The sequence below is a fragment of the Nicotiana attenuata genome, unplaced genomic scaffold, assembly GCF_001879085.1.
Source record: "Nicotiana attenuata strain UT unplaced genomic scaffold, NIATTr2, whole genome shotgun sequence".
NCBI classification, from domain to species: domain Eukaryota; kingdom Viridiplantae; phylum Streptophyta; class Magnoliopsida; order Solanales; family Solanaceae; genus Nicotiana; species Nicotiana attenuata.
This window is the reverse complement of record NW_017670270.1, coordinates 657,360-682,816: the sequence shown is the minus strand read 5'-3', so window position 1 is coordinate 682,816 and position 25,457 is coordinate 657,360. Positions and strand designations below refer to the sequence as shown.

At 38.3% G+C, this 25,457-nt stretch overlaps 1 protein-coding gene across 1 annotated transcript in view; it reads left to right on the top strand.

Moving 5' to 3' along the window:
• LOC109237042 (myosin-15) overlaps nucleotides 1-25,457 on the top strand; it is a 44,131-nt gene that overhangs the window by 16,013 nt on the left and 2,661 nt on the right. Inside the window, exons 11-31 of the mRNA XM_019403286.1 lie at nucleotides 3,942-3,999; nucleotides 4,137-4,238; nucleotides 5,439-5,476; nucleotides 5,569-5,695; nucleotides 5,789-5,962; nucleotides 6,789-6,920; nucleotides 7,630-7,739; nucleotides 10,440-10,500; nucleotides 10,624-10,801; nucleotides 12,025-12,230; nucleotides 12,457-12,576; nucleotides 13,832-13,930; nucleotides 14,021-14,242; nucleotides 15,847-15,986; nucleotides 16,227-16,338; nucleotides 16,441-16,491; nucleotides 16,580-16,669; nucleotides 17,031-17,201; nucleotides 18,423-18,572; nucleotides 20,002-20,178; nucleotides 23,770-23,907. Coding sequence (XP_019258831.1) covers nucleotides 3,942-3,999; nucleotides 4,137-4,238; nucleotides 5,439-5,476; nucleotides 5,569-5,695; nucleotides 5,789-5,962; nucleotides 6,789-6,920; nucleotides 7,630-7,739; nucleotides 10,440-10,500; nucleotides 10,624-10,801; nucleotides 12,025-12,230; nucleotides 12,457-12,576; nucleotides 13,832-13,930; nucleotides 14,021-14,242; nucleotides 15,847-15,986; nucleotides 16,227-16,338; nucleotides 16,441-16,491; nucleotides 16,580-16,669; nucleotides 17,031-17,201; nucleotides 18,423-18,572; nucleotides 20,002-20,178; nucleotides 23,770-23,907 — 2,656 coding nt within the window. The remainder of the gene's footprint in view (nucleotides 1-3,941; nucleotides 4,000-4,136; nucleotides 4,239-5,438; nucleotides 5,477-5,568; nucleotides 5,696-5,788; nucleotides 5,963-6,788; nucleotides 6,921-7,629; nucleotides 7,740-10,439; nucleotides 10,501-10,623; nucleotides 10,802-12,024; nucleotides 12,231-12,456; nucleotides 12,577-13,831; nucleotides 13,931-14,020; nucleotides 14,243-15,846; nucleotides 15,987-16,226; nucleotides 16,339-16,440; nucleotides 16,492-16,579; nucleotides 16,670-17,030; nucleotides 17,202-18,422; nucleotides 18,573-20,001; nucleotides 20,179-23,769; nucleotides 23,908-25,457) is intronic.

Genomic DNA, 25,457 nt, shown 5'->3' with positions numbered 1-25,457 from the left:
GTATGACAGTTGGCTATGAAAAATTTGTTTAATTAATCTAGTTTTACATAAGGAGTTTTAGCCTAAACTGGAGACAAAAGGTTGAGAAATTATTGGATGTTCATAAGCGAGAAAGTCTTGGAGTTATTGTGGAAATAGCTTATTGCTTTAGCCTTTGGGTATTGTCTTCCCGTTTTGGTCCACAATATAGTTGGCTGTTTGTTAAGTTGGTTCTTTTCACGAGCTAGGAGTTTGAAACAAATATTAGCCTATCATGTGCAGGCAGTATGTGCTTAAAGTAGGAACATTTTTTGTATTTTGCCTTAAAACCCAGATAGGCAAGTCCTTTCCCTTCATCTTAGACAACAACAACAACAACCCAGTGGAATCCCACAAGTGGGGTCTCCCTTAGTGTGTACGCAGACCTTACCCCTACTTATGAAGGTAGAGAGGCTGTTTCCGAAAGACCCTCGGCTCAAGAACTTTAAAAATGGAGCAATATAGAAACAATAGCAACAACAATGTAATGAGACAACGTAAGCAAATACAACGAATAATGACAGAGAACCAGGGATACGAAACTACAAGAATAATGCCAATCCTACTGCTAATACTAACATACCGTATAGACACAAGGGACTAGGAATAGGAAGGTACCCGACTAGTAGTACTACTGGTAAGACAAGGCAAAACTCTAGACTGTCTATCAACCCACTACCCTAATTTTCGACGTCCATACCTTTCTATCGAGAATCATGTCCTCGGTAAGCTGGAGCAGAGCCATGTCCTGCCTAATCACCTCACTAGTTCTTCTTAGGCCTCCCTTTACCACTCTTCTGACTCGCCACGGGCAACCTCTCGCACCTCCTAAGCGGGGCATCAGCGCCTCTCCTCTTCACGTGACCAAACCATCTCAGCCTCGATTCCCTCAACTTCTCTTCCACAGGAGCCACACCCACTTTGTCCCTAATATATTCAACCTAATCTTGTCTTTTCTGGTATGCCCACACATCCATCGGAACATCCTCATTTCTGCTACTTTCATCTTCTGGGCATGAGATTTATTGATTGGCCAACACTCGGCTCCATACAATATGGCCGGTCTAACTACCGCTTTGTAGAACTTGCCCTTAAGTGGCACATCACACAAAACACCAGAAGTGAGTCTCCATTTAAACTACCCCACTCCTATACGATGTGTGACATTCTCATCAATCTCCCCGTTACTCTGTATAATAGACCCAAGATATTTGATACTATCCCTCTTGGGGATTACTTGGGTATCAAGCTTCACGTCCACTTCTGCTTCATGCGTCCCAACACTGAACATACACTCCAAGTATTTTGTTTTTGTCCTACTCAGCTTGAAACCTTTAGACTCTAGGGTCTGCCGTCACACCTCCAGCTTAGCATTAACCCCGCCGCGCGTCTCGTTAATAAGCACTATATCATCTGCAAATAGCGCACTTCCCCCTAGATGTGACGTGTCAACGCATCCATCGCTAGGGCAAATAAAAATGTGCTAAGAGCTGATCCCTGATGCAATCCCATCACCACCGGAAAATAATCCGAGTCCCCTCCCACAATCCTCACCCGAGTCTTAGCTCCATCGTATGTCCTTAATCACCCTAATGTACGCTACCGGAACGCTGCTAACCTCCAAACATCTCCATAGAACCTTCCTAAGGACTTTGTTATAGGCTTTTTCTAAGTCCATGAACACCATAATGTAAGTCTTTCTTCCTCTCCCTATACTGCTACATCAACCTCCTCACAAGATGGATGGCTTATATAGTCAACCGCCTCGGAATGAATCCGAACTGATTCTCCGAAATAGACACATTCCTTCTCACCCTACTCTCCACTACCCTCTCCCAAAATTTCATGGCGTGACTCAGCAGCTTGATATCCCTATAGTTGTTGCAATTCTGGACATCACCCTTGTTCTTGTATAATGGGACCATCACACTCCACCTCCATTCTTCCGGCACCCGCTTCGTCCTAAAAATGACATTAAACAATCCAGTAAGCCACTAAGCCACTCCAAGCCTACTCGGTCTGCGTCCTTCCAAAATTCCACCGTAATCTCGTCGCCCTACCCCTACTCATCTTCCGCATAGCCTCCTCAACTTCCTCAATCTTAATACGCCTACACAACCTGAAATCTCGCTGGATTTCTTCTCCAACTCCCCGAGCACAATGATCCTGTCCCCATCCTCGTTTAGGAGTCTATAGAAGTATGTCTGCCACCTGCGCCTAATACATGCCTTTTCCACTAACACCTTGCCTCTCTCGTCTTTGATGCACTTCACTTGGTCCAGGCCTCAAGCCTTCTACTCCCTCGCCTTGGCTAACCTGAACAATTTCTTGTCACCGCCTCTGCCCCTAAGTTCCTTATACAAGCGCTCAAAGGCTGCAGTCTTGGCGGCCGTGATCACTAACTTCGCCTCTTTCTTTGCCTTCTTATAGTGCTCCAGGTTCGTCCTCTTCTCCATGTCGGTGTTCTCCATTAGCTTCATAAACGCTGCTTTCTTGGCTTCCGCTTTTCCTTGTAGCTCTCCATTCCATAGAGTCATCTTAGACGCTATGGACTAAATGTTTGATTGACCCAAAAAAAGAGGAGAAAAAACGGTTTTCTGGTGTCCTTACTAACTTGAAAAATTGTTGGTGAAAAATCAATGCTTTGATTATTTATCAGTATTTTTAGAATCGACAAAATCATGGTCCTATTTGAAGAATCAAGGAACCAAAGGAGAATTTTGGCTAAATGGTGTTATGAATTTTTGAAGCCGAGAGGGGGGAAGCCTGGGAATAGGGAACTCAGAAATTTGAGCCATGGAGGTTGAAGCTTTGACTTGCTATTTGTCCTCTCTTTCACCAAGGATGAGCTTTATCCTTGCTGAGGAGTGATGAACAAGGCGAGTGGTTATGGTGGGCTTGAGTATCCCTGTCGAGCATCTTTACATACTTTATGTCATTGCTTCATGCACTGGCCAGTGTCAAAGGTAAATTTGAGAGGTATCACAGGAACTTTCTATTGGATTCAACAAACGAGGATAGGAAGTTTCACTTAGCTATGAGTTTGTTACATCTCCAAAGAGGTCAGGGGGTGAAATATCTCCAAGTTTTCGACAAGGCCTAATTAGGAAAATAGTTATGGAGATTCAGGATTGAGTAGCATGCTCTATGGAGGGAGGTGGTAGTGGAAAAGTATGGAATTGTTGAAGGGAGACCGAGGACTGAATCACTGAAATAGAATTGTTTTCTACCTTCTCATTAATAGAGCCTTCTTTATCACAGAAGAAGATATGTTTGGGCAATGCTCTATGACAGTTGTTCCAACTCCAGACACTGTTCTTACTGTTGTAAGATTTTTTCTTTTGATAAAGTAAGTAATTTGTTAAGAATGGGATAATCCCCCGTATACAAACAGTATAAGAAGAAGTGGAGCATCTACAACATAATATGATCCTCTACAAACGACACTCATCACCCAATCTTCTCTGCTGTAAGATATCAAGCAGCAACACCAATTCTATTTTTGACACCCGTATCAAATATCATATAAACACTGTGTGCACTTCCTGACCCTGGTTTGCTATATTAACTTTGAAACACATTGTATCCAGCTGACTTCATAAACTTGGACTTGGTGAAGATATTCAGTTACCCTATGGCTATGCTGACGCAAGTTTCTGCTCTGTCATCTTGCCAACTCAGTTAGCAATAATATTGTGATTTTCTTGATGTTATTAGCTGCATCTCGTAGGCTTTTCATGTTAATGTTTGAAACTCAATTGTTTATATTCCTATGCTTTGTTAATATCTTTTGCTTGGAATTTCTGGGATGCTTCTCTTAGCTTCATTTTCGAGAAGGATCTTGGTTTCCAAACATTACAATAACTCGAAATTGGTACCTGAACAATCCAATAATTGATTTCTCGGTACTACCCCTTGTACAGCTTTGAGCAATTCTGCATCAATTTTGCAAATGAAAAGCTTCAGCAACATTTTAATGAGGTAAGTTGTACTGCTCTAGGATAAATTACCCTTCTAATAAAAGAATTATAGATTTTATGAATCTTAATAGAAGATTGCTATTATAGCCTTTTGATTTCACCTTTTACTTATTTATTTCGGTACTGTTAAATCTCTAGCATGTATTCAAGATGGAGCAAGAAGAATATCAGAAAGAGGAAATCAATTGGAGTTACATTGAATTTATAGACAACCAAGATGTTTTGGATCTGATAGAGAAGGTTCCATGCTATTCTCCTCATGATCTATTTTACATAAAGTTTCTCAGATGTGGTTTCTTACCTATACAGTAGACTTGACTGTTAATTCGGTGATGCAATGAATGAAACAAAGTATGCAATGTGGCTGGGATCTTCAAATTGATTTACGTAAGCTTAAGGAGCAACCTTACTGCAAGGACAAAAGAATCTGTATAATTGTCAGCTGATATTACACATTAAGTGTTCTATAGCACATATTTCATGTAGGAAAAAATTGCAAACTTGGATATGCTAAATTTCTTGGTTTTGTTATGAATTTGTGCTTACTTGAATGTCATGGTGTGTATTTGTTTTATCATTCACTGAAAATTGTAAGCTAAATAAGATTTTTGAGGAGGATACAATCATGATATTTGTGTTTGGATCTCTCATAATATGTGGCATGCTACCTAGTTTGGATGCTGCACTTTAGACATTGTAGCTTGCCAGAACCACAGGTATTTATTAACCTGAAGCTTCACTACGATCAATTTCTAACTGATGTATGGGCATAATTTACTTCCAAAAGGGCATAATTTACTTCTGAAACGTGTCTTCTTCCACTAGTGCAACTTTCTTAGTTTATTTTTGATTCCGGAGACCTTATATAAAGCTACCACCATGCTTTTGTCGTTGGTCAGAGCTGTCGGTTCTTAACTATTAGTTAATCCAGATGCATCAAGGTTGTTACTGGAGATGTAAAATTATTCACCGTTAGAAGCTTTTATGGTTTATTTCATTTTGATTTTTCTTCTATCCTATTAAAAGCCATCACTTCGTCACTTCCAGTGATGGCGCAAACAAAAAGCAAGGGGTTAACGCTCCATGGGTAAAGCCACGCTCTTTAGCGAAGTGTGGGCTTCAAAGTTCAAATAATGATGTTCTAAGTGATCTTAATGAGAACTAGTCTGTTCATTGAATCTCAACTTTGAGAAGTTGGATTAATGACGGCATTATTATATTTTTTTAATTGCAATTTGATTATTATAGTACTAAACTCACGTGTTCGGTAGTCTCTAATTTTTCATAAATTGTACGTTGCACTTCAAGCTTTGAACTTCAAGTCCCCTGGATGCAGTCGCGTTTTTGCACTTCTCATGTTTTGTGTTTTTGCTCTTTTCGCTTTCTACTTTGAAACTGGAGTTTTGTTTTGACTTACTCAATGTCAAATGTGTTTTGCAGAAGCCTATTGGGGTAATTGCTCTTCTGGATGAAGCTTGGTATAAAATATGTGATGTGATTTGTTCAATTTATTCTCTTTTAGGAATTTTGGGTGTAACATCTCCTTATCTTGATGTATTCACCCTTGCAGCATGTTCCCAAAGTCAACGCATCACACTTTCTCAAATAAGTTGTTCCAGAATTTTCGGGGGCATCCACGATTAGAGAAGGAGAAATTTTATGAAACAGATTTTACCATCTCCCATTATGCTGGGAAGGCATGTCAGACTAATAGGAATTTGAAAGCTCAGTTTATGTTCATGAAGAGAATGATTGCTATTTTTACTCATGTTTTAGTGCTTATTTTGTAGGTCACATATAAGACAGAAGCATTCTTAGATAAAAATCGTGATTATGTCGTGGTAGAACACCGTAATCTGTTATCTTCTTCGAAGTGTCCTTTTATTGCTGGTCTCTTTCCATCCCTTGGAGAAGAATCGTCTAGGTCATCATACAAGTTCTCTTCAGTAGCTTCTCGGTTTAAGGTATGAAGCTTACTCTAATGCGGCACTGTTTACTGCCGCATTTTACATCACAAGCTAAGTTCACAAATTTTCTTGTCATCATTTGGTGGAACTAACACGAATAAATTGCTTGCATAGATGCATGCGTTGGACATGTTATTAGCCTAAATATTCACAATTTCTACCCCAACATGGTTGATACACTCTGGTGTCAAGTATCTCTCTTTATTTAAATTGAGACTAAAATTATAGTGATAGGTCGAATGGTCAGTGGTGTTTCTGTAAATATCTGGTCAGTCAAATGCTTCAGGGAAGTCGTATTTAAACCTTTTAGGATTAAGGAGAGCTGAAACAAATTGAGCATGTGTTGCTAACGCAGAGTAATAGGAACATTGTGTTGACTCCTAGTAATATTTGATAAGAATGCCTATGTTAGTGCACGTGTCTGGGGGTATACATCTTGTATATGCTTGTATTGTTGTAAACATCTACAGAAAGTGGTATTTATTTCAGTTTTGTATTATATATGAGAAGTTGAGAACACATGTATTTACTTGTAATGTTCAATGCATACTCTGCTTTATTTAAAATTTTTTTAGGGTTTGAACTTTGTTTTCCACAATTCTTTTGGTTTTGGCCTTGCGATGTGCATTCCTTTCTGGTGCATTGATATGTATTAATCTCCTGCTTAAAGTCAAAGACTAAATGATTATGTGTCAAGGTTTCTCCTAAGTTGTACGTAAGTACAACCTTAAAGAGCAGTTGCTGCGAAAGTTTGATTAGATATATATTATATATTTATTAGATAATGTTATTTTATGTTGTCCTTCACATCTTCTTTCTGTAGCAACAACTTCAAGCTCTCATGGAGACACTCAGCTCAACTGAACCACACTATATTCGTTGTGTGAAGCCAAATTCTCTGAATCGGCCTCAAAAATTTGAGAATCTCAGCATTCTGCACCAACTGCGTTGTGGGGTCAGTTGATATATAATTTGTTTATTGCCATATGTCAAGTGTTTTGTCTCTTCAGTCATATTACTGATAAGATGTGACTTTTTGATTTTTCTATGTAGTTGGTTCATGCTTGTTAACCTTGGTTTCTTGCATATGGTATATAGTGGCATGTATGGCATCGAAGGCTAGTCTTGTTTCATGCCTGCTATATTTACTTCACATGCATAATTTTCTTTCATTGTTCTTCAAGATTCGCCTATTATTCTCTTATCCTATTTTGGAATGATATCTCCCAGGTGGGTTGTTTTTTGTCACTTCGCTGCCTGTTTTCTTTTTACAAGGGTTCTTCTTTTAGTATTTTCTTGATCTTTTTCCGGTTTGGTTATCTTTTGTCATTTGACTCATTTCAATTCTTAAACTGTTGATTATAAGTGCGATTTGCTTTTGTTTTCTCTTTACACCTTCTTACTAATTACACCTTCATTTACTTTGCTCTAGAGTGTGATAGAGTGAATCAGGGATCTCTTTGTGTTATTGAATTCTCAAATCGGTTTTGCTTCTTCCATTGGGTTGCACAGTGATGTGTTGAACTTTGTGATACTGATGCTTTTTCCTGCAGCCTTTTGGCTCCAAATTCCTTTTTTCCTTTACCATTTGATAATAAAAAGGATATTCATGTGCATCCTCTTGGTGCAGTGTTCTCATTTAGCAATAATTTGATACATTGCAGGGTGTTCTGGAGGCTGTGCGCATAAGTTTGGCAGGTTATCCCACACGCAGAACTTACCATGAATTTATAGATCGATTTGGACTGATTGTTTTAGACATGTTGGATGGAAGGTGGGTTTGCTTCTAGTCCTGGCTATTATAACTCTTTTTGGTGAAATTATTCGACCCTTTTGTTTTTTTATTTTCTGTTCTCTTGCATTGGATTTGTAACGGGATGTGCTTGGAAGCATCCGATATGACCAGCAAACATTTCCATGCATCCATAGGTTGGTTCAGCAGAGCTACCAACATAATGTTTTTGCTAGTTAGATCTGTGAAAATGTTAAAATTCAGATTAAAATGACAGTTGTTCATCCAAAGTGATTTGCAATGACCAGCTTATGCAGGAAGGAATTTCTGTGCGGCTTGCTCTTAAAAGTTTAGGATTAAGAAGTTTCATGGGTTGAAATCATTTGAATATACCTGAAAGTGCTTAATATCAAAATTCTCTTACACTTTTTTAACAGCAGAATCAAAGTAAACACTAAGTAATATAGCTTTAAGATTGGTAACATTGCTGTTATGAATCATCTGAAAGATGAAAGGGAAGCTGAACTTTTTTGAGTTTGGTTTATCTGGCGTATCCAACCAAAAATGAAGAAAAGGCATACTTGCCCTGGTACAAAGTGGAAGTAGGTAGCTGATGATGCTTGGATTAATATGTCAGCGACTCACTCTGCATTTTGTGTAGAGCTTGTGTTAGCTGAGTGCGTGCATTTCTATCCTTTTCTGCTGCTGTTTAGGAGGACTATATAGGTGATGAACTTATCTAGGTGTAGGCCTATAGGGTACTGGCTTTGTCGCCTGCTCTACTGAACCTAGTTGCTTCTGTTATGAAGTTGTGTCCCACAATCCTTGTCCAGTCAACAACAACAACAAACCCAGTGGAATCTCACAAGTGGGGTCTAGGATGGTAGTGTGTACGCATACCTTACCCCTACCCTGGAAGGTAGACAATCCTTATCCAGTCAAACTATTGAAATTCTCTGCTTTGGCAGGTTAACTTTTTTATGATTAGTACTCCTTTAGTGCCAAATAATGTCTGCCTCTTTTTATTTTTGTACGTCCTAAAATTTCTGATGCCATTACACTAATAGTGTTATTCTTTACATGTATCTGAAGGATTCAAACTCATTTAACTAGTAAAATACACTTTGATGTTATGATTTACCTATTATATTATCTGTTGAAGTTTCATTTAACCAAAATAAAAGATATTTGCTACTTTATATTAACTGGTAAGTTGCTCGGACACTGGTGCGGGTGTCCGACACGGGTGCGGATCTAGAGGTCGGATCCTTCGAAATATAAATTCTAAGATTCGAGATACGGATCCTAGTTCGGATATGGGTGTGGGGATCTGGCTAAAATAATTCAAAAATAAAATGAAATATAAAAATATCTCTAAATTTGGAAAATTTTTGTGGGCTAGTTACGTATAGTTTGTAAATTGTGGATTTCTTTCTCAAGTTGTTAACAAGTAAAGGATTGATTTCCTAGATAAGTTATGCTATTTTTTTTTTTTTAAATTTACTCTGATTTTTCTGATTTCGTGAATCAAATTGTATCTCGTCTAATTTTTTCCTTCCGTCGTGGTCGAAGTATCCAAAATTATTTGACCAGATCCGGCACAGATCCTATACCCACACCCATACTAGTGTCATGTCGAAACGGGTGCGGCACCTAAACTGCCGTATCGGAGCAACTTTGGTTAACAAAATGGACCTTGCTTGGATTCTTTTATAGACTGGTATAAGGCATGAAAGCGATTTGATTAATAGTAACCAGGGTAATATTCTATGTTGCGTGGGGTCTTTAAATCAGCTGCGGCACCCGTGTCGGATCCTCCAAACATGAACTACTTTTGGAAGATCCGACATACACCCATTGACATTTTCGGAGAGTACGAGCAACATAGGTAATATTAGAGTCTGTAAAAATAAAGTTGGATGATGAGATTAGTCTTACCATATTCTGTATTTGCAGCATATGGCTACCCAAAACATTGTTGTATGTCTATATGTGATCAATGTATAACTGATTCTGCAGTCTATCAATATCTAGAAATTTCCTTTTTGGTATTGAGATGTGGCTATTATCCTTCGGGTTTATTGGTAAATGGACCTTTGGCCTAACTCAACCCCAAAAGCTAGCTAAAGAGGTGAGGATTGCCCAAGTCCATATAAGAAGACCACCCATCCCCTTCATTATGGATATGGGACTCAACACCCCCTCTCACGCTCAGGACTAGACATCTAGAGCGTGGACAATTATGGGGGCCCAACATCGGAGAAATCGGGATGGGTCCTGCTCTGATACCATGATAAATGGACCTTGGGCTTAACTCAACCCCAAAAGCTAGCTCAAGAGATGAGGATTGCCCAAGGAGACCACCCATCCCCTTCATTGTGGATGTGGGACTCATATATAGAGAACTACTCTTTTTTCCGTATTCAGCCCTTTCCGGCAAGATGTTTTGGTGTGATAGCCTCGATTTTTGAAGATCTATAGAGGTGGCATTGTATATTTGTCTTAATCGCTGCCGTTAAAAGAGGGAAATATTTCATTGTTGTGATTATGCTGGATTATGTTGTTTTTAAAAGTAAAACTAAAGTTGAAGCATGGAGGAGAATGTTAGCTGAATGTTTTAGTTACAATATCCTTCATTATTAAACAACAATGTTGGTTTGGTCCCTTCCTGCACTGTATGTAAATTTTGTATCTTAGTCCACTTTGTTTGATCTTTAATTTGCTTTTTCCCTATGCGTCCAGTAATGATGAAAAAACCATCACAGAGAAAATACTGCAGAAACTCAAGCTCGGGAATTATCAGGTTGCTGTAATAAGCTTTTGCACTAACTTTTTGAAGTTTGATGCTCTAGCAATTGCAAATTTTAAGTTTGTTAGTTCGTCCTGTGAGTTTCTTGAAGTAATGTTGTCATTCTCATTTCTGCAGTTGGGAAAGACAAAAGTGTTCCTTAGGGCTGGCCAGATTGGTGTTTTAGACTCACGTCGTGCTGAGATTTTGGACTCTTCTGCGAAGCAAATACAAAGTCGACTACGTACATTTCTTGCACGCAAGGACTTCATCTCAAACCGATTGGCTGCAATTCATCTGCAGTCTTGCTGCAGAGGTCCTTTCTCTCAGTATAATGTCTTGCTGCTAAACTTTACTTCGTCCCGAATAGTGCATAACTGTCTGATCTCCACAAAATGATATTCATGTGCTTATTACTACCGCCAAAGTTTGCTTTGGTTATCCCTTTTTGCGCGAATCTTTAGATGAGAAGGGAATGATGTTACTTTCTGCCTATTCCTAGTTTAAATTTAATAATTTTGATGAAATACGATGTAATATACTGTTTGTTTCTAGCCTAGTAGAGATAAGTTGTGGTTTTGGTTCCCCTTATCCACTACCTTTTGGTTCTTGTTTTGTTGGGGAACAAAACTTTGTTTAGAAGGAATCTTTGATGTTTTTATGATGAGTTTGATATTCATCTAATTTGATTTGTCGTTAGGCTTTGCCACCTCTTAGGATTCTCGTAACGTTTCTGGTTTAACTGCTTTTCATTAATGGGACCAATAAATAATAAAATGCGGTGTAAATCATAAAGACTTTGCTTGGTGCCAGTATATCTGAAAAATTAGAAGCAGGAAATTCAAATATTCATTTTTTTCTCGCAGAAATTTAATTAGGCTGTAACCAGTCAATTTTCATTTTGTTCAGGCCTTTCTGCCTTTTTAAAGGCAGGGGTAAGATCTGCGTACACTCTACTTTCCCCAGACCCCACTTGTGGGACTAAACTGGGTTTGTTGTTGTTGTAAACAAGAGTCAATTTCCTAGGTGATATAATTAGGCGGCAGAGGTCTTTTCTCTCAGGCAGATTTCTAGGATTGAACAGTTTGTTAAGTTGGAAACTGACGGTGTCCTTATGATCATAGAGTAAAACAAAGCCACATATGCAACAATTTGTGGCATATTTCCTCCTGGATAAAGATTAAGTGATGTGCTCTCATATATTTAATTGAAGCAGCTTTATTTACAAAATAATAGATGTCATGTTTTTGCTTTGCATCGTGAGTTTTTGTAGTTATTGGTCTAATATACAACTCTTGCTAGTAATTATTTCTGAAAAAACAATATATCCAACTTATCATATCTGGAAAAAAGATGAAGTCTCCAGTCTGACTGTAACGGTATGTGATCTAACTTGTGTGCATTTCCTTACTTGCTTGTATTTGCCCGTTTATGTGTTTTAATTAATTAATGCTAATGTCAGGTTGCTTTTCCTGCATCAGCATTTTTATTTTGGTCTTAGCAGTAAATGAGGCTTGAAAGCATTGTCGACTTTTGCAGGTTATCTTGCTCGTAATTTATATGCTGCACTGCAGGAAGCATCAGCTGCGATCATAATCCAGAAATACGTGCGGAAGTGGATCTTGAGGAATGCTTATGTGCAATTTTATGCTTCTTCTCTGCTGATACAGTCTTGCGTTCGTGGTTTTGCTGCTCGACAGAAGTTCTTATACAGGAAGGAGAATAAGGCTGCTACTATCATTCAGGTGAATATATATTGCCTTTCCCACCCCGTATGGCTTTTACATTTTATAAAATTGAGTTTTTAAATTAAACAAGCACTATTTAGATGAGATGAAAAGTTGTGGTTGTTGTGTGTTTGGACATCCCAACCCCCCCCACCCCCCCCCCCAAACCCCAACAAGAAAAAGAAGAAAGGAAAATAGGAATTGTTCTAAGCTAATGTTCCATATTCTTTCTGCTACTGCATAGGCTCATTGGAGAATGTGCAAGTTTCGATCAGCGTTTCATCATCGGCAGTCCAATATTATTTCTATACAATGTCTTTGGAGGCGAAAAATAGCAAGAAGAGAGTTCAGAAGGCTCAAACAGGTAAGAAGGATGGTACTTCTGTTTTCAATGTCTATTTTCGAATTTGCCGACAAGCTCTGCTTGAAATTTCTTCATTTGATGGAGATATCCTCATTTTTATAAGGGACCAAAATTGTGATAAAAGTAGTTAGGAAGGATGAGAAATGTTGTAGCTGGATGGTGCAATATTTTCACGGAACCGTGTGCTGCTTTTAGTCAAAAGAAGCTTATGATTGCATCTGCTGAAAATGCGATGCTGTAATACGAAGACTTGACAAAGATTAGCCTGCCTTTATTAGTGACCATGTCATTTAGTCTGTTCATCCCAGAGTATGTTGCCCAACTTTGTGCTTGCATAAGGCATAAGAAAAATACCAGAATATGTGTAGCCATAGCCTTTTAGGACGCACATTCAGTGCTTTAGAAATTAGATGTGAGTTACAAAGTTCTTAGAGTCAGGGGTAAGTGATAAACACTATGCTTTAGCAGCCAAGTTAGAAGCACTGCCATTTGTTCCCTTTTTATGCATGGCTGGGGTCTATGACTGTTCGCATTTATATCAGTAATGTAGTTTTCATTTTCAGATCTGCTTATTTTGTTGCGTAATTTTATTTAATATCATAAATTACATTTATGCTAAATCTAGGCTCCCCATGAAAACAGTGTACATTTTTGCGTAAATATATTACAATTTGTATCTTGTTCTTGTTTACTGTAAATTTGCGAAATTGATGCTCTTGCTTTTGCTGGTTGTGCTTGAGATTCTATATATTTGTCTTGCCCCCATCAAAAAAGAGATGATAGATTTTACAGAGAACTCATAGGCTACTCTGTAACCTAGTGGGCAATGAAGTGGGTGGAGAACCATGAGGTCTCAGGTTCAATTTCTATCGGTTATTTCTTCCCATCCGTCTACGCTTAAGTGGACATAGTTACCCGGTACCTATGGAGGTAGCAGGTACCCAGTGAAATTAGTCGAGGTTATGCAAGCTGGCCCCAACACCACCAACATTAAAAAGAAAAAAAGAACAGTGTTACAGAATGGAATGTTAGTTAGAGATTCAAGATAATTCTTTTTATATGCTTTAGTTGGCTGTTGCCGCTATAGAATCTTTTCAATTTTGATTCAATCTTGTGGATTGCTGCCATGCCTCACAGATATTATGAAAGTTGATGTGCCAGGTTTTCCGTGGATGAAATTCTATTCCCTAATTTTCCAAAAGTTCAGCTATTATTTCTCTTTGAAGAGTTGACACTTTGTTTTTCTCTTGTACAGGAAGCTAATGAAGCTGGTGCCCTTCGTATAGCAAAAACCAAGCTTGAAAAGCAGTTGGAGGATCTCACTTGGAGGTTGCAATTAGAAAAAAAATTGCGGGTACTAGTCCATTTGTTAACTTACATGTTGATGTGGTACCATATTTTGCTCTCTAATTGAACAAAATGTCCTTTTAACATTGTGATGCAGCTATCTAATGATGAGGCTAAATTAGTGGAAATTTCAAAACTTCACAAGACTGTAGAATCTTTAAGCCTTGAGTTAGATGCAGCAAAGTTGGCTGCAGTCAATGAGGTGAACAAGAATGCTGTGCTCCAAAGACAACTGGATTTATCCATGAAGGAGAAAGCTGCTTTGGAAAGAGAAGTTTTTTCAGTGACTGAGCTGAGAAATGAAAATACATTTCTGAAGGTCATATAACTGTGATTTTCTGTTTGCATTCAATTCTGATTGCACTCATATTGAAATAGGAACATTGATTCCCTTGTGGAAATTTAGTTCTAGATGTTGTGAGCATCTCTTGAGCATCTCTCGTTGTTGGAATTCATAATGCATCTTGGCCTGGTAGGGTCACTCTCTAGAATGGAAAGACTTTTGTTATACCCAATGGATCTTGATCAGCCAGAAAGTTTATAAGCTTAAAGCAACAACTACTTCTCAATCCCAAGCTGGTTTGGGTTGGCTATATAAATCCTCACAATCTATGTCGGTCCATTTAGCTATGTTGCTCGGATTCTCCGAAAATGTGGCAGGATACGTGTCGGATCCTCCAAAAGTAGTGCATTTTTGAAGGATCCGACACGGGTGCGGCTACATTTTGGAGAGTCCGCGCAACATAGCCATTTAGACCCGTCTCAATTCAATTTTAACTATTTAGACTCTAGCACTAGAAGTTCTCTACATTTTCTACTAGGATACAATCTTTAACAAGACTAAAAGATTTCTAGCAAACATTAAATCTAAAATAAACATACCAGCAAGCCCCTGGGCTTTGGTCTACTTTTAAGAGTACATCTTGTGATGTGTGGGTTAGGTGCACATCACGGGTTCGTACCCGGCCGTAGACAGAAGCTTGGTATTTATGTGGAGGGTAGTGGAGTGGGCTCATTTTCCATCGAGTTTCTAACCGTGCGCCACTGGCCCTAAGGGATTTGTCGGTTATCAAAAAAAAAAAACTTACATGATTGAACCTTAATCTCAACTAATTGGCATCATCTGTGTCTATTTAATCCATTGTGCTAGATTTTCACTAAATCTGCATAGATTCTAAGAGATTAAGAGCTTAGAACAATATGATGTAGAATTTATTCGATGATGTTAGAGTGTTTGTTTGCTAACATGTTGCTTATAAGAGCTCTGAAGGTTCTGCATTTTTTTCAAATGTCAATGAAGGACTTGTATATGCCTTTCTTCTGGCCCCTAGGGCTTCGATCTAGTGGTAAGAGCGTAGCGCGTGACGTGTGAGTTAGGCGCACGGCATAGGTTCGAACTATGTTGCAAGCAAAAGCCTGGTATTTTAACTAGAGATGGGTAGACGGGTGTGCCCCTAATCCATGAGTTTCGAGCCGTGCGCCATTTGCCCTCCGGATTTCTTGGTTATCCGTTATCAAAAGAAAATCTATCGTTGTCTTCTTTCTTCTTCTTCTTCTTCTTCTTCTTCTTCTTCTTCTTCTTACTGTACAGTTAGTTTCTTTTGTGGTGGCGGGGGTAGGGTGGGTGGATGTCTTTAAGGCTTCTATAACCACAAGAAATTAAGCTGTAACTACTAGATGAAATATTTATATTATCATGATTAGCTGACATTTGGAATTATTTGCATTTAATGACTGATTAATATAAGTTGCAAGATACTACTAGATCCTGCTAATTACTTTTGCTTTAGAGCAGAAAGGGCCTGATGTGCATGACTTACTGCAACTTGGATAGCCAGTTCACATGCTCTATAACAACTGTAACCCTATAAGAATGGCCGAAGACTTGACACTGTGGATACTTATTATTTGGTGTCTTTGCAGAGTTCATTGAGTGCCTTGGAGGAAAAGAACTCAGCATTGGAGCATGAGCTACTAAAGGCTAAAGAAGAGTCTACTGACACAATTTCCAAGCTGACAGCAGTTGAAGAAACATGTTCACAACTCCAACAAAACTTAAAAAGGTAATTTTAATAAACCAAAGAGAAGTTGTTTGGGGCAATCTCACCGCATAGTTAGTCTTCTGCTTCTTGTTAATGGTAAAACGTATACATATGTAAGGAAATGGAATGATATCTGCTTAAGTTTGTTAAAAATGTTGAATTTTGTCTATCTACACGCATTTTTGGTGCTGCAACCATATAGTTTTTCATAACTGGTTGATTTCCAGATGTTTTAAAACTTATGTATCTTTTCTATATCAGTATGCAAGAGAAGCTCTCAAATTTAGAGGATGAAAATCATATCCTCCGACAGAAAGCACTGGGTGTAACTCCGAGGAGCAATCGTGCTGGTTTTGCCAAGCCTTTTGTCGATGTAAGCTGTAATATGTTAACTTATAATGTATAAACCATGGTGGAGAATTCTCCTTGCATGCTATAGCTCTAGATCCAATAAACTTTTGTCCCCTTTGTGCAGAAATTTTCTGGTGCACTCGCTCTGCCCTCTGCTGATCGTAAATCTTCATTTGTAAGTATCCTTTTTTGCAGTCTCAGTTTAAGTATGTAGTTCTGTTTCTCTATTTCTTGATCTCTAACGGTTGTGTTATGTTCGTTAGGAATCTCCCACTCCAACAAAAATCATACCACCTCTTGCTCAAGGATTTTCTGATTCGCGTAGAGCTAAGTTGACCAGTGAAAAGCAGCAGGTTTCTTTCTGTTTCAAAACTAGTGATGATTTATGTTTTTCTTTGCCATGATGGCCTGGTTATCTCTGTTGGGGGGAGGGTGGGTGCGAAGTTTAAGAAAACTAAGGGACAGGAGTGATGAAGGGTACTAGGCATTCCGCTAGTAGAAGAGTATTATAGAGGATTGGATCTCATTTACTTCCCTTCTTGTTGTAAAACAACGCGTGAAAGAACTAATTTCCCTTGTGAGAGAAAAGTGATGAATCCCCCCTACTCTAGTTACCCTCTGTCCCAACTGTAATTTTAGTAGATAGCTAGTGTAAAAGGTCCAAGTAAAGGTGGCTTTGATGTATGCTTCTTTAAAGTGAAGTCTCTGTTGCAGGAGAACTCTGAAATTCTTTCACGGTGTATCAAAGAGAATTTGGGATTTAAAGATGGAAAGCCAGTTGCTGCTTGTGTCATCTACAGGTGCCTCCTTCACTGGCATGCCTTTGAGTCAGAGAGGACTGCTATTTTTGACTTTATCATTGCGGGTATCAATGAAGTTTTGAAGGTAATCTCTTTGATGTCCTTGGTTGTAAAGGATTTCTTAGTTTTTAATTCTGTTTGGCTTTGTCAAACTACTTGATGCTTCATTATGTAGTTCTTAACCAGGTTTTGCGTAAGTGCATCTTTTCATATTGTAGCCGATTCAAGGTTACATTTATATTAATTGTTTGTTTTTATGCTTTTGGTTACCATGCTATGAGTAAATCCCTCGACCAACTTTTCTATTTCTGTGGACATTATCTTTGATTTTCTCCAAATTAACACGCTGTGGTGCAATCTTGAGCAAGTCAAAATGCTAATGGCTGCTTTGAATTGATGTGTTTGTCAGATGTGACTACTGTGAGATTAAGCAACATATATGGAACTTTTTGAAGGGACTACCAAGAAGTTGGAGTTGTGGTCCTAGTCCTAAATCCATTGAGTTGCAGATCTGAAAACAATAGAAGTGTTCCTTAACAATATAAGCTTTTAGATGGGGTGGTTCATACACTTTAAAGGTCCTGGATTCGGTTCATACACTTTAAAAGATCCTGGATTCAACTCTCTCGGCTGCTTATCAACAAATATTTCATATGCTTGACCTGTGAAAAAGAATTGGCCTGCAAATAAATGTGCTTCATCTTAAATATTTGGATGAAGTGGTCTATGCAATTTTTTTTTGATGTGATAAACCCACTCTTTACCCCACCCAAGAGCCCAACAATGGCTCTTTTCCTAGTCCCTACTTCATTACCTGTGACCCCGGACCTTAACCTTATGTTTGGAGGTGGCAGGTCCTTACCGCTAGACTATACCTTCCTTGTCAGAGGCGGCTATACAATTCAATACAAAGTTTCAAATCTTTTTGCAGACAAGCCTATAATTACTTGCTTACCATGATATGCAGCTGCATATCTGGGTTGGCTTGCTAACCTAGTTGTGAACCACCTTGCTAAGTATTGAACCGAACTCATTGTATAGACAGAGCCTCTAATAAGTTGCTTACCATGATATGTAGCTGTACATCCAGGTGGCTTCCTAACCTAGTGTGTGATCACCTTGCTAGCTATTGTGCCAAATGTGATCGAACAAATGACAGTTTTATTCTAAATGAAAGGATACCTTTTCCTTTTTGAGTAAATGCAATTTTCAAAAAGATTCTGGTAGTTTTAGACTAGCTAATGTCTTTATTTTCATTCATCTTTAACCAGGTTTTCTTCTTTCTTCTATTTTCTTGGGGTGTCAGGTCGGAGATGAGGCTGTCACATTGCCTTATTGGTTATCGAATACATCTGCACTTCTCTGTCTTCTGCAAAGAAATTTGAGGGCGAATGGATTCTTTAGTACTTCTCAGCGTTCTGGAGGCGGTTCTGCACTAAATGGGAGGGTCGCACAAGTAAGTTGTGTATAGAGATGATAAGTAAAAATTCTGGTGTTTGTAATAGTGTAATCATGTTCCATCGTTACTAATATCCACTAGTATTTGATCATGATTGTAATTGGAAAGTTTTTGATAAAGTAGCAAGTGAAATTAACATAAACCCCTCTTTTTTTAGCTGTAAAATATTATTTGTATTTCTATGTAGTTAATACAAAATTGTGTCTGCATACTCATAAATTGGATGAGTTGACTGTATCGCGAACCTTGCCATTCTTTTTGGGTGGTTAAAATTTCTTTTATGCATAACCGGAAATCCTCGAGGGCCAGTGATTCATTATTCATAATTCAGTGGATATGAGCTCGCCCATCTACCCTCCTCCACTTAAATACCGAGTTGTTTGTCTTCGACAGGGTTCAAACTCATGAGTCATGACGGCTAACTCACACATCACGCACTGCGCTCTAACCACTAAGCAAATCACTGGGACGCGGTATCAGTCTAGTGTTATCCTATCCTGTATAGATCTCATCGCCTTCACGTCTTCTTTCCGACAACTTTATGCTAGAAATCTTTTGATGCCTTTTTCTTCTTCTCTTGTTGGGAAAGCTATATCTATGTGGCCATAGGTAAGTTGCTCGGACTCTTCACTTTTGGTTCCGCACCCATGTGACACGACGCGGGTGTGGGATCCGTACAATATATGGTCAACTGATTTTGGTTACTTTGACTAAAATCGAGAGAAAATTTCGGGAGAGATATAACAATTTCTGAAATCAAAACAAAAGCTAGGGTGAAATTGAAGAAAATGGAATACCTTGTATATAGAAATTTCTTTGTCAGTCCTTTTCCTTTTTTCTCCTTCTTGGATTCTCCTCTTGATCAATATTTTCTCCTCCCCGGAATACCTTGTAAGTTTTCCACATAATATCTCATAATTTAGACATATTTTTATGGTTCTATTTTAGATATTTGAATTATTTTTAGCCTATCCCGGCACATTTACCATACCTGGACCCGTACCCCGAATCTTAAGATTTAGATCATGAAGGATCCGACATCTAGATCGGTAACTGTATCGGACATTTGCACCCGAGTCCGAGCAACTTAGCCAACGGTCATGTCGTCTATGGCCTCGGTGCCTGATTTGTGTGTCCTCTTCGATAAGTCTTTAAATCCTCCGGGCTCTATCTCTTTCATTTCCCCTTTACCCTTGGGTCCCCGAGGAAGGGGAAAGGCTATCTATGTGTGTGTTGGAAATATCTATATGCGTGTGTGTACATATTTAGTGTGTGTGTGTGTGTGTGTATTTATTGTTCAATGCGTTGTGCTTTATCCTTATCAAATCTGCTATGATTGTCGTTAGCTTTTTTGCATTTATCATCATTCAGATTGCTGGATTACGTTAAGAGACCTAACAGGTTTTTGTGTTTTCACCTTCTTCAGAGTTTAAAGTCGCCCTTGAAATTTATTGGATCGGAGGATGGAATGTCACATATGGAAGCAAGATATCCAGCTTTACTGTTTAAACAACAATTAACTGCATGTGTAGAGAAGATATTTGGTCTGATTCGTGATAATTTGAAGAAGGAAATATCCCCGTTGCTGGGTCTGTGCATTCAGGTGCGCTATTCCTGCCTCCCAAAAAATTTTCCTGTGCATGAGCATGTCATCAGATTCAGCTGTTGAACACTGTCTTTCTGTACTTAATGCCTTTTATAGAACTGATTTTCCAAGTCAGCATTATTTTCTTGTCAAATCTACTGTAGCAGTATTCCAAAATAAGGAATGCGTATGATAAGATAACTAAGTACAATATCAGTTTCTGGCTCGCTTTTTGAAAACTACGATAGCCTTCCATGTAGTACCCTCGAGAAGCTTTTCAACATAGTCAGGACTACTTGAAAATCCCTTTATCTTCTTTCTTTGTGTTTATTGACTCTATGGAGTCAAGATGTTAAAAGTTCAATGCATCATACAGAGGTAGCTTTTTGTAAAAATTAGGTTGTTTTAAAAAAAGATATTAATATGTTCAATATAATACTCCGTCCATTTACAAATTGCTTGACCCCATTTGACTTACTCAAACAAGCACTACAACTAATAAGCATTAATTTAAAATAATATCAATAATATGAAAAGTTGGGAATTTGACCAAAGATGCAAACCGTGGCCGAAAATGTAAAATATCTTAACTATAATCATTAGAGAATAGAGATGGATAAGTATGTTATTTTGGACGCATTGACGCGATACATTCATGGGGAGGTGCGATGGTGTGTGTTATTTGTAGATGATGTAGTTCTGATTGACGAGACGCGAGGTGGTGTTAACGAGAGACTGGAGGTTTGGAGACACTCTTTAGTCTAAAGGTTTCAATCTAAGCAAGACCAAGACAGAGGATTTGGAGTACAAGTTCAGCAAAGTTACTCAGGAAGCAAACATAGATGTGAGGCTTGATACACAAGTCATCCCCAGGAAAGGAAGTTTCAAGTACCTTGGGTCAATAATACAAGGTGATGGAGAGATTGATGAGGATGTCACGCATCGCACAGGGTGGATGAAGTGGAGGCTCGCGTCCGGTGTTTTGTGTGATAAGAATGTGCCGCTAAAACTTAAAGGTAAATTCTACAAAGTAGTGGTTAGACCGACTATGTTGTATGGAGCAGAGTGTTAGCTGGTCAAGAACTCTCGTGTCCAGAAAATAAAAGTAGTTGAGATGGATGTGTGGACATACTAGGTTAGATAAGATTAGGAATGAAGTTATTCGGGATAAGGTGGGCGTGGTCCCCCGTGGAGGATAAGATGCGGGAGGCGAGGTTGAGATAGTTCGGACCTGTTAAGAGGAGAAGCACGGAAGCCCCAATTAGAAAGTGTGAGAGATTAACCTTGGTGGGTACGAGCAGGATAGAGGTAGGCCAAAGAAGTTTTTGGGGAGAGGTGACTAGGCGGGGCATGACGCACTGGAGCTTACTGAGGACATGACCCTTGATAGGAGGGTGTGGAGATTGAGGTTTAGGGTAGAAGGTCAGTAGGCAGTCGAGCGTTTTCCCTTTTGTTTTCCTTAGTTTGATAGCATTAGGTTGGTATGTATCTTTTTATTGTTAGATTGCTATTACTACCTAGCGTATAATTGCTATCTTGGCTTCGGTTTTCTCTTTTTATCTTCTTGTTGTTACTAATTATTGCCATTACTTCATTTCATCCTTTCTTTAGCCGAGGCCCAAGGGTCTATCGGAAACAACGTCTCTGCCCTTCCAAGGGCAAGGTAGGTGTAAGGTTGCGTGCATCTTACCCTCCCAGGACCCCGCTTGTGGGAGTTTATCGGGTTTTTTGTTGTTGTTTGTTGTTATGTATATATTACCATTAAGCAAATAATAAATTAAAAAGAAATTAATTGGAAATTGAAAATGGAAGTAGCTGAAGTGAAAGGTTAGACATAAAAGTTGGTATTCCCTTTGTTACATTTTGTATATCACACTTTCCTTTTTTGTCTATTCCAAAAAGAATAACGCCTGTCTACATTTGAGAACTCTTAACTTTAAACTTCTCGTTTTGCCTGTAGTGACATGCTGTTATAGTCATAGAAATGTCTTGGCGTGTTTAAAACCATAAATTCTAAGGGTACTTATAATATGCGCCAACAGTCTTCCTTCTTTCTTAAACATTGTGTCCAGTCAAATATCACCATATAAAATGGAAGTAAAGGAGTAAAAGGGCTTCTCGGAGGATGAGCATTTGGGTTGCTTGGTGTTATTATAAGGTAAACATCTCATTTTAGTGGAAAAGATCATTTTCTTTAGGATACAAAGGAAGTTAGTGAACGCTGATGGAGGGAGACCGAGTCCTTTATGCGATTTATTTATTTTCTTTTATCCTTTTTGGATTATCATTATGATTGAAAGTACTACAAGGGGGTGGGTGGGTAGACGTAACATGATATAAAGGGATTTTGTCTCAAAAACTAAATCTCTTGGGATCAATACACATTTAATTAAGAGCAGGAAACAATAGAAGCAAAGGATCCATATAGGTGGTACCAACTACCTCTTGTTACATTTCTAGGTGGCTTCACGCTTATGGTGGCTTGTTCTGGATTGGTTCGGGGTGTGGTGGGTGATGCTGGATTCAGTGAATGATGAGCTACATAGAAGGACAACTAGAAACGGAAGAAAAGACACAGGGCATCAGAATTTGCCCCGCTAGCCATCTTGTGGGTCTTATGGAAAGAGAAATATAAAAGCTTTTAAGGGATTAAAAAATGAGTTTGTACATTTGGGGAAGGATCTCTTATTCTTAATTAGTATTTGTTGCACCCATGATATTCCTGTATAGAAGATTGAGTGACATCAGTAGAGAACCATATTATTGTGTAGGTTCTCTACTTTTTGTTATACAACTTGTATGCGAGAGTATTTTCCCACATTAATAAATTTGCTTATAAAAAAAGGTGATATCAACTAAATTGGTATTAAGGCTTAGTTGTTACACTTATATTAGATGGATGTTTATCAACAATATCTTTGATTTATCTAAATACTTGTATATTAGTATGGATAAGTATGGTATTTGGAGAACTTCTAGTTATAAAAACAGTGTAGGGATAAGTATGGAATTTGGAGAACTTCGAGTTATAAAAACCCCGAATATGTTTTCAAAAGGTTTACTCCCTTTGACCCAATTTATGTGATGCACTTTGCTTTTTAGTTTGTCTAAAAAAGAACGATTATGTTTGGAAACAATTTAACTTTAAACTTGTTTTACCCTGAGATGATTTATAGTCACACAAATATCTATGCCTCATTTTAGACCACTAGTTTCAAAATTCTTTCATTCTTTCTTACTTAAAGTGCGTGCCATTCGAAGTGCGTCACATAAATTGGGATGGAGGGAGTATTATTACTATTAGAATGTAAATGGACCCGAAAAATGTGAAACTGATACAGAGTCATCTAGTCAATCCCAACTTGTTTGGGATTGAGGTGGTGTTGGCTGATATTTGATTACCATATGATAACTCCGTTGAATTTTAAATAAGTAACCGCTACTAAATTGGGGGATTTTTAACAACCAAAGAAACTAAATTGGGGAATTTTGTTGATTGTTTCATGCTCTTCCTGTAGTTAAGCATGATATGTACATCACCTGATAGGCTACCTTTTTTTTCCTAAGACTGTAATTTTAATTTTCTGTATCATGTGTTCATGCGTGAAGGCACCAAAAATCCAACGGGTGCATGGAGGCAAATCAACTAGATCACCTGGTGGTATCCCTCAACAGGCACCAAGCAGTCAGTGGGATAGCATCATCAAATTTCTGGATTCTTTCTTGAGTCGCTTATGCGGAAATCATGTATGCATATTGTTCTCATCCTCTCATTTAGATGTATTTTTTCTCACTCTTCATTTGAGGTTGCAGTATTGCCTTGATGAAGAATTTCTTTGATGCAATTTTCGTATGTCATGTTTGTAGTTGCATTTTAATGTTGCAAAGTCCTTACAATTGCTATTCCATTTATGTTTACCGTTACTAGACTTAGAATAAACAGCTTATCCTTATTTCTATTGCAACAACTGTATTTTATTCCCTCTATTTCAAGTTGAACGTGTTGTTTGACTCTATTTAAAAACAACAATTTTGGTTATGAATAGTGATAAAGGAGGGATAGCCTAGTGGAAAGGGTCCTCAACCTCAACTATGAAGTTGGTGATTCGAGTTACCGAGGAAGCAAAGTCTGGTTAGTTGGAGTTTAAAGTATGTGATTTACATTATTGTGGTGGTCCTAAGTGTAGGATAGTGGTTAATTTTTGGGATTTAAGATTATGGGATGTGTAAGACCATTAAACCTTTTATGTGTACTTTTCAGTTGCAATGCGCGGGTTCTCTTTTGTGTGGACACAGAAGTTAAGATGAGAGTTGAGTTTCATTCTTAATAGAAGTCATTCCAGAACCTAGGTGTTTTTTCTTCTGTTTTTTTTTTTGGGGGTTGGGACAATTAGAACTTTCTCTAGCACAGCCTGGTCTTTCTGAATGATAGTTTAAATATTGAAGAGTGCAAGGGAAAGTTGCCCCGTAGATAATTTAAAACTAGAACAGTCTATTTGTAGGTCAGAGGATATATTTTTGGGAAATGCTATTTTGGCACTGCCAGATGGATAACATGCCATTCAATTTAAAAATGGGTTAGTAGGGATATGCAACGCATTGCAATTTAAAAATATATATTATGCTTTACAAATCACGTGCTACACAATTGGACCTTTGTAAAGAGGAGAAGATGACGCAGCGCTGGGCATGAGATGTAGCCTTATTAGCTCTCATGTGGGTTCTTTGGGAGATGAATATGAGAGCTTTGGAAGTAGAGGAATATAATTTTGTATATATGTGGAATAACCTCCAAAATTTTATTAGTTTTGGTGCATCCATGAGTGTTCCTGTTTAATATGGATCATTGTTTTTTCCCATAGAGAACCACATTTTTGTGTAGGTTCTATACTCGTTTTATACTGCTTGTATATGAGACTTTGTCCCAAATCAATAAGTTTGTTACTTCATCCCAAAAAAAATTATGTTGCACAAAATGTAAATGGTGAGATTTCAGAGTTTTCGCCAAGGCCGGATAAAGTCGCTAGAAAAGCTGTTCACAACCAACAATGAGGATATGCATAAGTTCCTTTTTGTTTGTTTTTCCCTTGGATATGATAAATCTATCCCCAAACCCTCTACCCAAAGGAGGCCATTTTCCACTTTGCTTTCTTGGTGTTGGAGGGGGGTCTTTTTCACTAAGCTATTCCTCCTTTCTTATGTGGATATGCATGGGTTCGCAACATGATGGCTAGTTTGTTGGCTAGATACAGCTGTTAGTTGTTGGCTTTTTAAATTGGTAACCTTCCGCAACTACC